At 41.8% G+C, this 15,174-nt stretch overlaps 1 protein-coding gene across 1 annotated transcript; it reads left to right on the forward strand.

The window, feature by feature from the left end:
- The first annotated feature begins 1,059 nt into the window (after positions 1 to 1,059).
- Positions 1,060 to 11,077, forward strand: Xcr1 (X-C motif chemokine receptor 1). Its single transcript, XM_047531760.1, has 2 exons — positions 1,060 to 1,086; positions 6,992 to 11,077. Exon 2 carries the CDS (start codon positions 7,023 to 7,025, stop codon positions 8,022 to 8,024), a length of 1,002 nt encoding a protein of 333 aa, XP_047387716.1. The 5' UTR covers positions 1,060 to 1,086; positions 6,992 to 7,022; the 3' UTR covers positions 8,025 to 11,077.
- The last annotated feature ends 4,097 nt before the right edge of the window (positions 11,078 to 15,174 follow it).

Below are 15,174 nucleotides of genomic sequence, written 5' to 3' on the forward strand. Positions count from 1 at the left end.
AATTAGACAATGAAAAAACAAGTGCTATTTGCAAAAGCTTAAAATGAATACAAAATAATTATAGAGGAATTAAACAAAACTGCACTTACACTACTTCTATTCAACTTAGTCCTGGAAGTTCAAGTCAGAACAATTAGGCAAGAAAAATAAACAAAAGACATTAAACTATCTGTGTTTTCATGTGTGTTCCAATTTCTATACACCCTACCCAACCCTTACTCTTAGAAAATAAAGAATAAGAAAACAAATAACTTTAAAATGGGCAAAAAATCTGAACAGACACTTTATCACACATGATACATGAATGACAAAAATTCCTATGAAAAGATTCTCAACATCCTATGTCATGATAGAATTGCAAATTAAATAATGCGGAATGTACGTTAAAATTGAATAGTCCAAATTGAGGCACATAATTTCTTCATGACAGTTAGCAAACATCTTTCCAGTCAAAAAAAAAAAAAAAAAAAAAAGCCAACACATTAGTTGGTGTTGATTTTATTGATTTGTGTATTATAGTTGAAAATATTACACCTGAGAAAATTTACCACAATATGTCCAAGTATGAACTTACAAAATTTATCCTTCTATGTCTGAAGATTCTGCACCACTGTGACCGGTTTTCAGTTGCCACTCAAACAAGATGTGCATACCATTAGAAATTTAGTGCTCTAAACCAACCAGACAAGTTGACTTTTGGAAATATATTGCCAGTGCACGTGCACTGAAAGTCTAGGCCCTCGGCCCCAGGTGCATGAGAAGACAGCTATGCATCCATATGCCACTGGTAAATACATTGCCACTCTGCCTTTTAAACAGCGTAAGGAACAGAATTATACCATGCAACAATTATGCAATAAAAGTTTATAAACACATTTTGGCCTGAAGAAACAGGGTGTGATGATTATACCATGAAATGCCTACCTACAGATGTTATGGGGTATTTTCTTTGGTCTCTTAGCACCCCGTTGTACTTCCCTAACACAACTGGGCTGTGGGCCAAACAACAGGTGTTTAATAAGTGAAATCCAAAAAAGAGAAGTGCCATTTCTGCTTCAAGACACATGTAAACAGGTGTATATTCAGGTGAGTCCCTTTACAGACATTTTAAATTTATATTTTCCTCTAATTTTATAACCTATGCCAGGAGTTCTTAAGCTTTGGTGGGCACAGGCTTTGATGGTAGACTAGGAAACTTTTTGAAGATTTCTGAGCACCCCCTCTAGAACCTCTTGATTCTTTTCATCTGAGATTTCCAAGAATCTGCATTCTCTTTTAAAGGTCATCTGTGAGCCATTCTTGAATGGAACTGACAAATATAATGTTTTTCTTTTCCTTTTGCTGAAGGAAATGGAGGGATTTCTTTGACTCTCAGTCTTTATGTAAGGTCTTTTTTATTAATGGTGGTTGTATAATTGAGAGCTGTACTTCTCAATCCAAATTCTACCATGGGGTAGACAGTTCAGTTCATTCTTTTAGAGCTGTGGTGGGTCACGGAGATGGTGGGGAGAAGGGATGACCAGCAAGGGAAGCCAAACCCTTAGAAAGTAACTTGGACAAGTTTGGGATTTGGTCTCATTCTCATTTGTAGACTAAAGCCTTCCAGTGCAGAACATGGTTGTCTCTGAAATTTTTGAAATGAATTAATAACCAACAGAAAAATAAAATGGTCTTGTGGATGCTCAATATCCCCTTTATTTCTAATTTGCTGAGATCTTATATCATGGGTAGGTGATGAATTGTATCCAATATTTTTCTTCATTTATCAAAAAAAAACAGATCATACCGGTTTTGTCTCTGTTCTGCTAATATACTGACTTAATTAATTGACATTCAAATATTAAAGCAAATTCAAATTTCTAGGATAAACCTCACTTGGCCATGTTGAATTATCCTTTTAAAACATATTGCCAGATTTTATTTGCTAATATTTTTCAAGAATTTATGTGTCTGTGTTCATGAGAAATGTTGGCCTATGCTCTTCACTTATTGTAATTCTTGGTCTGATTTTGGTATCAGGGTTATGCCAGCTTCATAAAATAAGATGGAAGGATTCTATCCTCTATTTCAGATGACTGTATAAGATTGATGTTCGTTCCTCCTTGAGTGTTTGAAAAAAATCTTTAGAAAATCATCTCATTCTGGAGTTTTGTTTGTGGCAACATTTTTAGAATTAATTATATTCCTATTATAAAGTCAAGGTTATTCAGCTTTGCCATATCATCTCATGTCAGTTTTGGTATGTTGGATTTTTAAAGACATTTGTTTTAAGTTGTTGAATTTATTGATGTAAAATTGATTATAATGTTTCTTTGTTAATCTTTTAAAGTCTGTAAGATCTGTAGCAATACTCTCTTCATTTCTGTTGTCAAAAATTTGTATTTCTTCTTGATCAATCTAGCTAAGGTTTTATTAATTTTTAGAAATTGCTTCAATTTTTGTTCATTTTATCTCTTTTTAATTTGTTTTATTTATGCTTGTATTTTTATTATTCCTCCTTTCTACTTACTTGGAGCTGAATTTGCTTTTCTTTTTCTAGGTTCTTAAGTCATTGATTTTAAGTCTGATTTTAGATCTTTATTCTTTCTAATAAAAATATTTAAAGCTATACATTTCTATTTAAGCACTGCTTTTGTTCTAGTCCATAAATTTTGACATGTGGTATTCTTATTATTATCCACCTCAAAAAAATATTTTATAATTTTGCCTTTTGATGTTTTCTTTGACCCATAGATTTGTTAGAAGTATGTTGTTGTATTCCCAAATTGTTGAATCTTTTACAGATCTCTTATTGCTATTAATTTCTAATTCCTTTTGAATCTTTTATATAACATTTTTGCTGACATTTCTTATCATTCCATTCATTGTGAATATATTTTTCTTTATTTTCTTGAGCACAGTTATAATAGGTGTATTTTGATCTTTATTTACAAATGCCAATATGCACCTCATCTCAAAGTCAATTTATTTGTCTTTTCTTTTGAGTATGGGTGGTGTTTCCTATTTCTTCAGAGGCTGCATAAATCATACCCTGAATGTCATGACTGCTATATTGTAGACTCTGGATTCTGTTTCAGTCTTCTGAAAAGTGTTGATTGTTTGTTGATTGTTTGAGCAGGTATTCCATGAGCAGGCTCAAACTCTTAAGCTCAGCTTCGCTGAGAGTGGTGACATTTCAAGTCTCAGCCAAAGTCTTTTAACTCTCCCTTATGCAGTCATGTTTCAGAGGTCAGCCAAACATCTGGGCAGAGCATATACACAGAATTTGGGGCTCTTGTTCTATAAGCTTTCTGTGATTTACCTACTCACTTTCCAGAACCTGTAGCTACTCTAAACTTTGGCCCCTTGCTTCTTCAAAAGAGAAAAAAATCGTGAGTTATCTACTAGAGTTTTAGTTGTTCCCCATGATCAGGTCCTGCCCTCAGGCCAGTGCCATGAACCTGGGAATCTTGCCCAGTGTCACCCAGTTGCTCTCCTCCTTCAAATGCCTAACACCCTTCAGTATTCACTGCTCTCATGGTTCCTCAGTCCCCTTGGGAACTTTTGTACTTGATGAGTGAGTGAGCGAGTGAGTGAGTGGGGTTTTGGTCTAGGATTTATAGTTCTTACTTATAAAAGTATTCATTACATAGGAGTTTACTCAGCCATTCCTAAAAGCAGAACCCAACTGCTATGTCCTACCCAATAAATAATTCTGCACTTGAGAACTTGGTAGGCATGGATTGTATGACGTCATCTTACCAACATATTCAAGATGCATTATTCAGGACCATAATTTCAGAAAAGACTGAGTAAGGCAGAGAGTGATGGAAGTTAATCAGATCAACCAGTGGTTCCCTGCTATGCAGACCAGCTGAGAATTTCTTTCATTCTGGAGAGCTGAGGAAAGAAGCGCAATCTCCACTGTGAATAGAGGTGTGTGAATATTCTCCTCAGTGATACAGGCAACATAAATCATCACCCAAGAAAGCCAACTCATCTCTGCTCTGTATTTATAAGAGACATGAAAACACTAAGTTTATAAAACAACTTGTTTTTTAGTCAATTAAAATAAAGAGGGAGGGAGAAATCTTCCTCAGAAGAGGCCACTTAATTTAAAGAAATTCTCAACCACAAAGCTGTAGTGTTGGTGTTAAGAAGATGGATCAGGGTTCCATGGGTGAGGGGAAGATAAGAGTTATGGCACAGACTTGGTGGTCACCTGTATGATATGAAGCATGCTCACAAAGCCTGTGTCCAGAGAGACCTCCACTTCCAACCCATCACAAGACAGAAAATCCAAGATATTATGTCAAATTTCTGTTTCATTCTACACTATAAGCTTCTTGTGGATAGAGACTATTTATTACTCATGTTTATACCCTGGAATCCAGCATCTATCAGAGTGCCTGGCATATGTCAGTGATTATTGAGGACCGTTTCATTGAGTCAGATATGTGCATTTTTAAAGTGCAAATATCCAACTTCTATATGTCAAAAAAATTAGAAGACCATATACATAATTGAAAGACTAAAAAGCACAGTGGACTGACAATACTAAGTAAAGTGCATTCAAAAATCCATAAGAAAAGCGTTCCTATTGCTTGAAGACATATATGCACAATCCACAAATCCTTTTAAAATAAGAAATACACACACACAAATAAGAAACACAAGAGACAGTAAACATTTAAAAAGTCCATTCATTCCTCTTTAGAAATTAAAGAATCAAAATAAAACAGTTAAAGAGTGAGACCCACCAGCAGAGCCAAAGCAACTGCAAGGGTCTGCTACCACCAGTTCTTTGCAATCCCACAGGAAGGATTTCAAAAGAGTCGAAGATCATAGCAAGCAAGAGCTCATTAGAAGAGGAAGGAAAAGGGAAAAACAGACACTTACAAGGGAGAAAGGGAGACAGTGGGTCCTCTCATTGAGGAGAAGGTTGATGCACACACCCCTGCTCTCCAGGGTCCCAGGGAAGTTTCCAGAGAGCATCACACAGGTCTACCTTTCCACTTTGACTGATAGCAAGTTTGCATCAGACTTCGAAGCCCACTGCCAGGGTCTTACCCAAAGGTACCCAAACACCCACTATACTAACTTGCTTATTTTGGGCCAGGTTAGTGTAATCCATGGGCAGTGTCAGGGGGTATTTTACTATTATAATGACATGTTAAAGATCCAAAGGCACCTGAGTCACCTGAGCCCTTGCATTGTTCTTACAGATTTTTTTTTTTTTTGTACTGGGGATTGAATCCAGGAGCACTTAACCACTGAGTCACATCCCCACAGGGTCTCACTAAGTTGCTGAGGCTGGTTTTGAACTTGCAATCCTGCTGCCTCAGCCTCCCAAGCCACTGGGATTAGAGGCATGTGCCACTATGTCCTGCTTTTCTTACAGATTTTATGGTTGGTGGGCTTTGTTTCTAGTTATTTGTTTTCCTGAGTCCTGAAATCTTTGGTCTGTATAAAAGTCAAAAGTCCCCCTGTGCTCCTCTTATTGCAGAGAGGAGTCTTTGGACCTGCATCCCTTCTTCCTGCAGATAATAGGTTGTTTGGAGAGGAGCATGACATATTGCTTTTTAAAGGAAAGTGTGTGAGGGGTCAGCATAGCAGGCCCAATCTACAGAACCTTCCCCCTGCCCCATGCTTCTATTGCCCATTTCTGTCTGCTTCCTATCAAACCCACCATACTTAATATTTCTAACTATCTTCATTTTGGTCTCTGGAAACACGAATTGACTTGACTGACAGGATAAATTTTGAAACACCCTTTAATTCCTCTTTTTGAAATATTGATAAGTGAGAACCTCAAGCTATTTCTCTAAGTTTTCTACTCAAAACACAAGGCAATAGGAGCCTTGGTTCCAGTCTTGGCTGTCTTTTTCCTTACTACATTTATAACATTGGGAAAGTCATTTCACCAGACTGAGCCTCAGTTTCCTCTCCTTTAAAATGGGGGATGACATGAACAGTTTAGTATAGTGTGTGAGAAAAGTGCCTGGCACATAGTAGGTAATGGGAACTCTCTCATCTGGCTCAGACAGCTTCTCCTCTGCCCTCCTCCTCAGGTTCAACAGCTTTATCAACATGTTTCAAGGAAAATTCTAGCCCCTCCCATCAGTTTCTCTCCCTTTTCTCTCCTCAGCCTTCTAGTCTGTTTCTAATGCTTCACTAGCACAGAGGATTGAACAAGTTTGACTTAATGCAGTTTTCTTAGCCACATCCCTCCTCCATTGCTCTTGGACACTTAGGATGTTGTCACTTTCCTCCATCTGTAAGATGAACCATCAACCAAACTCTCTAATGATGAAACTTTCTGCTTGGAGAGTTAATCCTCTGTGTTAGCAAGATCCAGTCTCCTGGAATCTGAACATTCCTTTGTTGTCTTGAGATTATTTTGCAATGTCTGTGTCCTCACTTTCTGAGGCTGTTCTAGAAGATACTAAGTTCCCTGACAGGAATCCTGCCATCAGAGTTCAGGTACTTTATGGGAGGGAGGAGGAGGCGAGGGAGGGAGAAAGGCTGACGTGGTAAATGCTCAGTAGCTCTTCATGGAATAAATGAAAGAATCACTCTGGGATCATTAGCCTTGTATAGATAAGGAACTAAGGCTCAGAAAGTCTCATATAACTTTCCCAAGAGCACAGTAATGGAGCCCAGTTGGTCTCAAACCTTCTAATCCAGTCCTGCAACTCTTTCTTGTGCATCTACTGGGAGACCTAGCTAGCTCGGGGCTGCTCTAGTGCCCATCTGCAAGGAGAAAGGAGGTTGTGACAGATTGTAAATGAATACACTACTTCCTTCATCAAGAAAGTCTTGCTATGGAAAAGAATGATGTTAACCAGATTAACCAATATGCTTAGTGACTATGATCTGGCACAATTTCTAATCTCTTTATAAACGATTCACCAAGGGCACCTGAGCTGTGGACCTGCTTTTTTGTAACATGGACCCTATTGATCTCTACCCCCACCACATGGCTTCAAACTCCACATGTCTATCATTTCAGGTGCTCTCAGCATCCCTGCCATCTGGTCCAGATGGAGTCCTCAACCATGCCCGAGTCTTCAACCATCTATTTTGATTATGACTCTCAGAGCATTCTGTGTGAGAAGAATATCATACTTGCCACCTTTGCCACCACCATCTTGTATTGCCTCGTGTTGTTCCTCAGTCTGGTGGGCAACAGCCTGGTGTTGTGGGTCCTGGTGAAGTATGAGAACCTTGAGTCCCTCACCAACATCTTCATCCTCAACCTGTGCCTCTCAGACCTAATGTTCTCCTGGTTGTTGCCTGTGTGGATCTTAGCACACCATCGGGGTTGGGTGCTGGGAGATTTCCTCTGCAAGTTTCTCAGCATGATCTTCTCCATCAGCCTGTATAGCAGCATCTTCTTCCTCACCATCATGACCATCCACCGCTACCTGTCTGTGGTGAATCCCCTCTCGACCCTGGGTGTCTACACTCTCCGCTGCCGTGTACTGGTAGTCACAGCTGTGTGGGCAGCCAGCATCTTGTCCTCCATCCCTGATGCCATCTTCCACAAGGTGATTTCCTCGGAGTGTGATTATTTTGAACTCCAGGGGTTCCTAGGCTCTGTCTACCAGCACAACATCTTCTTCTTGGTCTCCATGGGGATCATCCTGTTTTGCAACGTGCAGATTCTCAGGACCCTGTTCCGCTCGAGGTCCAAACAGCGGCACCGCACAGTGAGGCTCATCTTCACCATTGTGGTGGCCTACTTCCTTAGCTGGGCTCCCTACAACCTCATCCTATTCCTGCAGACGCTATTGAAAACTGGGGTCATCCAGAGTTGCAAGGTCGTCTTGCAGCTGGATTTTGCCATGCTCATCTGCAAAAATTTGGCCTTCTCCCACTGCTGCTTCAACCCGGTACTCTATGTCTTTGTGGGGGTTAAGTTCCGTAAACACCTCAAAAATCTCCTCCGAGAGGTCTGGCTTTGCCGGGAGCAGATGCCCAGCCCTGGCCCATTCCTCCACTCTCCTGGCGCCTTCACATATGAGGGCCCTTCCTTCTACTGAGGACCGCTGGATGGTGCATGTGGAGGTGGTCAAGAGAACTGGAAGGGAGCAAGGAGAAGGTGACCAGGCAGAAACATCACAGAAGACCTAACAGTGGGGAAGCCACCTACCACTGCAAGGGTGGGGAGGAAAAAGGTCATGACACCTGTGTGTTCTCTGTGCCCCTCCTCCGAGGGAAAGTGGCTTCCAATCTGAACATTGTATATTGCCATTGCACTCTGAGTTCATCATTCCTTCCTTCAGCTAGATATCAATTATTCATCAGTGGTTGGTCAGAAGGTTCTAAACCATAAAAGAATTTCAGGAAAGTAGGGTCTAGAGCTCAATGTGAGTGATAATTTTGTAGTGCCGGTTGTTGGCAAGAGTCTCCCCTTTCTTGACTGTAGGGATGTCCCAGTTGATTCATTCACTTTAGAGGGAGCTGGCTCTGTATTCCCTAGTGACTGTCTGCAGGAAAAGAGTAACCACATCCTCAAATAAGCACAATCACAATGAAACCTGGATTCTAAAAACCCATAACTAGGCTGAAGATGGTTCTGCATCCTGGTTCCAGCTCCTACCACATAAACTGACTCTTCAACATTTAGATCATGAATACCGGATTGAAGGAATAAATGTAATACGTACTGCCTTTGGAGGATACAAAGATGAACAGGGCGTAGTTGCTGACTTTCAGATGCCAATGGCCCAGCCCTGAAGGCCCAGATGAGATAACCCCCCATTGGCAAAGGCATGCAGATGGAACGAACATTCCTCCAACCTCTGGTCCCTTCTAAGTGGCGAGAGATTGACTTCGCCCCAGTCACTTTCCACTTAAAATGTGCACCTCCTACTTGGTTGATGGTACCAATTATTTTCATTGCCTACTCTCCAAACCCTGACTCCTCTAGGAAGCCTGCATTTCCTGTCCTTAAAGCCTCACAGCCAGGTCCTACACATTCTGTCTTCCAGCGTTTCTCCATGCTGTTCTTGTCATTGCACCCATGACTTCATCCCCAAAATGGCCTCAGTCCTCCTCCTCTTCCTGCTGCTCCTCTCACAACCAGACTGTCCAGGGGTCTTCAGAAACCCTCACTGACTCCTCATGACTTACAGATAAAGTGCAAACACCTTGGCAAGACATTCAAAGCCTCCTCCTTTTCCATTCTTATTCTACTTTAAGTCCCCTGCCCCAAGCAGCTTCAGACGCAACCACAAAAGCCCATGGCCTTCTTCCATACACCTTCTCCCCAGTTTTCTGACTCTGGGTATTTGTCACGCTTTCATCTGGGTCTCAAGTTCTGGTCCTTCTCCTCTCTTGCCTCTAAGTCCCAGCTCAAAGATCAGCTCCTCCAGGAATCCCTCCACAGCCCGCAAATCAGAAGGGCACATTCTGGGTTGCTCTGGCACTCTGTCCCCTTTTGAATGGCAATTGTCACTCTCCATCTTGTGTTGTAGTAACACACATAAATGTCTTATCTCACTGCCTAATCAGATTACAGATTGCTTGAGGGCAGGAAACTGATCTTGAGCCCTGGTGTTCTATGGCAGGACGTAAGTCCTTCAGATTTAGGCTCTTTGGGCAGGGGGATGCCACAGAGCAGTTTACTTTCTTTGTCCCATGTTGCTTCTTTATAAATACTAACCCTCTTTCCCAGGCCTCTCTGTGTCAATGGCTGTTCCCTACCTTACCTTCTAGTTAGTGGTCTGCAGGTCTACTTGTGTCCCATCACTTTATACTCAAGGCACAGATATAAGTCACTCTCTAAACTTTTACATACCATAAAGACCTGAGCCCAATGTGTTAAACTGATTCAGCTCTGGAGTGGGTGTTGGGGAAAGATCCTTATATAATTCTGACATGTACCCCAGTTAGGATCATGTGGCTACTGTTGCTTGCTCCAGGTTCTTTCACACTCTCTTGAGTAGGACTTTACACCCAGAAGTCGCTCAATATCTGCTTTTAAAGTAAGTGGCTAACATAACCCTCATCTAGAGCCTAGCAATCACCAGGCAGTTTTCCTTTCAGTCTCAGCTACAATTTTAATTTTAAGTTGCTATTGGGTGGTTAGCTCAGGGGGAGACTAGCAGATCTTCCTAGGGAAGGGTGAGGATTTAGTTTTAATAATAAAGCCAGTAGCACCTGATAGAGAGAATTGGGTGATGCTGCCACAGTGAAGGACAAGAAGCTAACTCCTAGGTGGGGTGATCACTCATCACTGAGGGAAGAAACAGCAGAAGGAAGGAGATAACAAGATGGTCTGAGGGGTCAGAACTAAGCCTCTGACTGCTCCTGAAACATAAAAAAAAAAAAAAAATCCACAGTGTTCCCCAAGGAAAGTCCTTTTCCCAGAATTTCCTCCTGTACACTCTCCCAGACAGAACCAGGAAGAGACCAGCCTCACTGATCTCTGAAACAGAGCATGTCCCCAAGTCCAGGGCAACCTCAGACCTCAAATGGTCCCAGTGAAAGTGAAACTCCTGGAGGTTACACACTCAGTTTCTGGAAACTTCCCCAGTGCCCTGCAATGTTTGTGTTTTGTCAAGTGAACGGATAGCAGACCCCCTTTTGACTTTGATCCTTCCATTTCCTCTTTCCACACTTACCTACCTGATGTCTTCCAGTCAACACCAGGTCTTCTCATGAACCTCTTCTCTAGGATCCACCAGCCCACGAATGGACTGGTTCATGTGGAACTAAGTTCTGCTAAACTCCTGACAACTTTGATTTGTGAGACAGGACAAAGAGACCCACAAGGAAAACCCAGAAGAAGAAATTCCCAAAGTAAACTGCCTGAGAAGGCTCATGGCATTTGAACCCTTGGCCTAAACATCAGTCAAAGTATTTGCCTTACCCACTGTGATCTTGGAGCCTCAATTTCCTGGTGTGTAAAACTGTAGAGAAGCCAACACACAGACTCACCCATATCACAGGGATGTGCATGAGGTCATATGTGTACAGTTCTTAATTTGCAAACCATTCTTCCCTGGATAAATATGAATTACCATGCAATTGTTTCATAAAGACTGAAAGCTTCACTGTTTATGTGCACAAGTAAAAGATCACCTTGCATTCATTTATTTCCAGCTGCTGTCTCAGTTCAGGCCACTATAGTTGGGTTGCAAACACTGAGTGTAAGCCCTCCTATGTCCCCTTTTATCTACCTAAGAGCATTATGGTTCTTTTGCTATTGTTCTTTTTAGTTATGCATGAAAGCAGAGTATATATATTTATACAAACATGAAGTATTATGGTTCTTATAGCATTATGGTTCTTGAAAGTTCTCTGCTTACAGAGGACCTGGGTTGGATTTGGAGCTGGAGCATTAGGTGTGGGACAGGCCTGGTGGGACAGAACGGTGGGGACACTGGCTCCACTTAGGCCTGAAGAGAAACTATCCAGGAGACCGAGTCTGTTTTGAGTGCATTGGGACTCAGTTTTTCGTTCCCATTCTCTCCCCCACCTTGACCCCCAAGTCTTCTATATCCAAGTCCAAGACATTTTTTCTGTCTCATGACCCATTTGTGTCTAAACAAAGACCTTCAGAGACACAGCCCTATAATGGGAAGAATGATACTATTTCCTACCAGGAATTTCTGCATCCCCAAAATTTGTGAATATTTGGGGGATTGGGAAGAAATTTTGGAAGGGGAAAAGGGGCTTTCCTAACTTCTTTAGTGAGTTATTCTGAGGGCAGAGCTTCACTCTCCACTGTGGGCCACATCAGACCTTACATGTAGGATTGTTGTAATCCCTTTTACACCTCCAACTGGCCTCTCCACAAAAGAAGTGTGACCAGAGGAACCAAAGGATTACCACCGGAGCCTGGTTCCTTGACTTTGACGAAGGAAACCAGCTTTGAACATCACTCAGGGTGAGAGGGAAGAAAGAGGTGGTTGGGTGAGGGGCACTGGAGGGTGGCAGGGATCAGAGAGGTGCATGGACACCTCCAGGCAGTCTCTGGCCACATTTGCGGAGTGTCCACTCTGTGAAGTACCATAGCCCAAGTTGTGGGGAGTGAGATCACAAAGATGAATGGCCCCACTCTCAAGTTGGCCACCTCTAATTGTTCCTATTTGAAGAAAGGTTTCCATAGGATTACTCCAGGCCCAAAGGGACTCTGGTCTCTTTGCCCAAACCACCTTGCTGACCCCAATTCAGTTTGATTGTTCATACAACTGGGAATGCCCACTTGAAGTACATTAAGACTCTTCCAAGTTACTCTGCAATGAACTATGGGAGTTTGGGGCAGAATGTGCCCACTTTCACCTGCCCCCTCAACAGTCTACAGCCCAATGTTAAAGATAACTTGAGTTCGAAACAAAACAGTAGGTTGCATTTCCATGAGGTTCTTCAAGCTGTAAAAATCTATAGCTTAGGACATGTTACAGATTGAATCGCTTCATCCTCTACCCCCACATTCACATTCAAGTCCTAACCCCCAGTGTCTTGGCATATGACTTTAGTTGGAAATAAGGTCACTGCAGATGTACTTAAGGTGAGATCACTGTGGAAGGATGGGTCCATAATCCAATGTGACTGGTAGCCTCACAAAAAAGGGGAAATTAGTACCCAGATACCAGCACAAGATAAATGTCATGTGAAGACTGGAGTTAGGCTCCCACAAGCCGAGAAACACCAAAGATCACCAGCAAACCAGCAGAAAGAGGCGATCTTGCACACCCCTCAACCTCAGACTGCCAGTCTGAGAATTCTGTGACAGTGCATTTGCATCGTTTGAGCCACCCATTCGTGGAATCTTGTCATAGCAAACTGATACAGAACACAAATTTCAGTGGGCGGGAGGGAAATCCCAGCGCATCTCAGAACCTTCCATGAGGTTCCAGTTTCTACCTCACCTACACAGAAGGCTGCCCTCATTGAAGACAGGCACAGAAGATCGGAAGCAGACTTTTACAAAACCTGCTATGTACAGAGTCCATAGAATTTCACATCTCACAGACACCTGGTGAGGTTTTTGTTTCCACCCTAAGGAGGACATCAGGGAGGCCACACTCCAGCATCCCGTCCTGAATGTTAGATCACATGGAGAGTCTGAAAAAAATACCATTGCCTGAATTCCTCCCCCTAAGATTCTTTGGCAATTTGTCTGGGGCTGCATGAGTTTTAAAAGTTCTCCTCAAGACTCTCTTGTAAAGCCATGTTTAACAACCACTGTTATGGTTTAGAGATTAGGTGTCCCCCAAAAGCTTGTGTGTGAAACAATGCAAGAACATTCAGAGGTGAAGTGATTGGGTATGATAGCCTTGACCCACTCAGTGAATTAATCTCCTGAGGGAGATTAACTGAGTTTTAACTGAAGGCAGGTAGGGTGTGGCTGGAGCGGGTGGGCAATGAGGGTGTGCTTTTGGGGTATACATTTTGTATCTGGTGACTGGAGTCTCTCTCTGCTGTCTGATCATCATGTGAGCTGCTTCCCTCCACCACACTCTTCTGCCATGATAGTCTGCCTCACCTTGAGCCCTGAGGAATGGAACCAGTAGTCTATGAACTGAGACCTCTGAAACCAGGAGCCCCAAAATAAACTTTTCTTCCTCTAATCATTCCTGTCAGGTCTTTTAGTCACAGTTGAGAAAAAACTGACTAAAACAACCACTCACCCAGTATCTTTATTCATTCAGTATTCATTCAATATTTATTGAGCACTTACTATGTGTCAGGCACTGTGCTATTTGCCTTACACACATCATGTCACATTCTTACAACTTTGCAAGGTAGGCATTGTTTCCATCACTCCAATGAGAAAAGGGGACTTGTTGAGGGAAGTGACTTGCTTAAGTTAGTACCAGACTGAAGATTTTCAACTCTGATCCATTTTGGTCCCATCACATCCTGCCAATTTCACAAACAAGAGATGTGTCCAATAGGACTCTTAGCTATAAATAACAGGAATCACCTCTAGCCATGGTAGACAAGAAGTGTATGGAAGAGATATCAGACATGATCACACTGTAATTGTGTCAGAAATGTCTCAGGGTACAATGTCATGGTGCCTGCAATTGCATCACCAAGGATTCAGCTAAAATAAAAAGAAAAGAAGAAATGTTTATAATTGTGCATAAAACGTTGGGGGATGAAATGCAGAACAAGTAGGAAGTATAAGCGGGTCCTCCAGGGATGAGGAGGCATTCTGTTGAATGCTTTAAAAATGTTTCCTCCAGAGTCATCGCAGGAACAGTTAACATTGACCTTAACAACACCTTTTGTCTTTGAAGTCTCTCTTCGGTTAACAGACATGATTTCTTGTTCTGCTGAGAATGATCACTGCTCTAGTCTTTGATAAGCCCATGACACACCTTTATCATGTCATTTACAGGCACTTTTTCTACAGCATTAACATGATCTTCATTGTCACTCTTAGAATCACTTTGATTCAGAACTGTTTTTGACTATTTCACCATTAGTCAATGAACAAACAACTGGAATCTGATTATTCATGTTAGGAACTTCTTCAATGTCCACTTCTTCCAGCTTACTGACCAACCTTGAAGGCACATTCTAGCTTATGTAAGGGAATCTGACATTATTTTTTTTTCTTACTTGACATACAGAATCTTCCAAGTCATCACCTATTCATCATTATCACTGCACACAATCGCATGCCGAGACTGTCCAGGTGTACACAACTGTGTCTTTACTCATCATGTTCCAAGCATTGGCAACAGCATACATGACTTCCTTTACACTAAACTTCTTTTGCAAACCTTCCACACCCACACTTCTATTCATTGCTGCTAAGACACTGTTCAATAAAATGTTTTCACATTTATTCTTCAATAATCTAAGGATACTCTGGTCATATGGCTGAGCTAATGCAGTCACATGTGGGGAAAAATACATAGCATAAACATTATTATGTAATGAGATCTTGGATGGAGGATAAGCAGAACAGTTGTCAAGGAATAACAAAATCTTGCAGTCATCATCCAATTCAGCTTCTCTACACTGAGCACAACCACTGATGTGCAATGTTTGTGAAGCCAATTGGAAAAGTTGTCCCGGTGATTCATGCTGTTTTGGATCATAATGAACTGGTTAGATATTGGGTCCTTTAAAACAGTGAGGATGTAAGCTTTGACTTCGCAGCAAGTGGATAGCTATGGGTGCCTGTCGTATTAGCACATCCCAGGGCAGTTATTCTTTCCTTAG

Source organism: Sciurus carolinensis, chromosome 17, assembly GCF_902686445.1.
Source record: "Sciurus carolinensis chromosome 17, mSciCar1.2, whole genome shotgun sequence".
Classification (NCBI taxonomy): Eukaryota; Metazoa; Chordata; class Mammalia; order Rodentia; family Sciuridae; genus Sciurus; species Sciurus carolinensis.

Excerpts from the sequence above, each read along its gene's own strand:
- Xcr1 (XM_047531760.1), top strand. The coding sequence starts at position 7,023 with ATGGAGTCCTCAACCATGCCCGAGTCTTCAACCATCTATTTTGATTAT.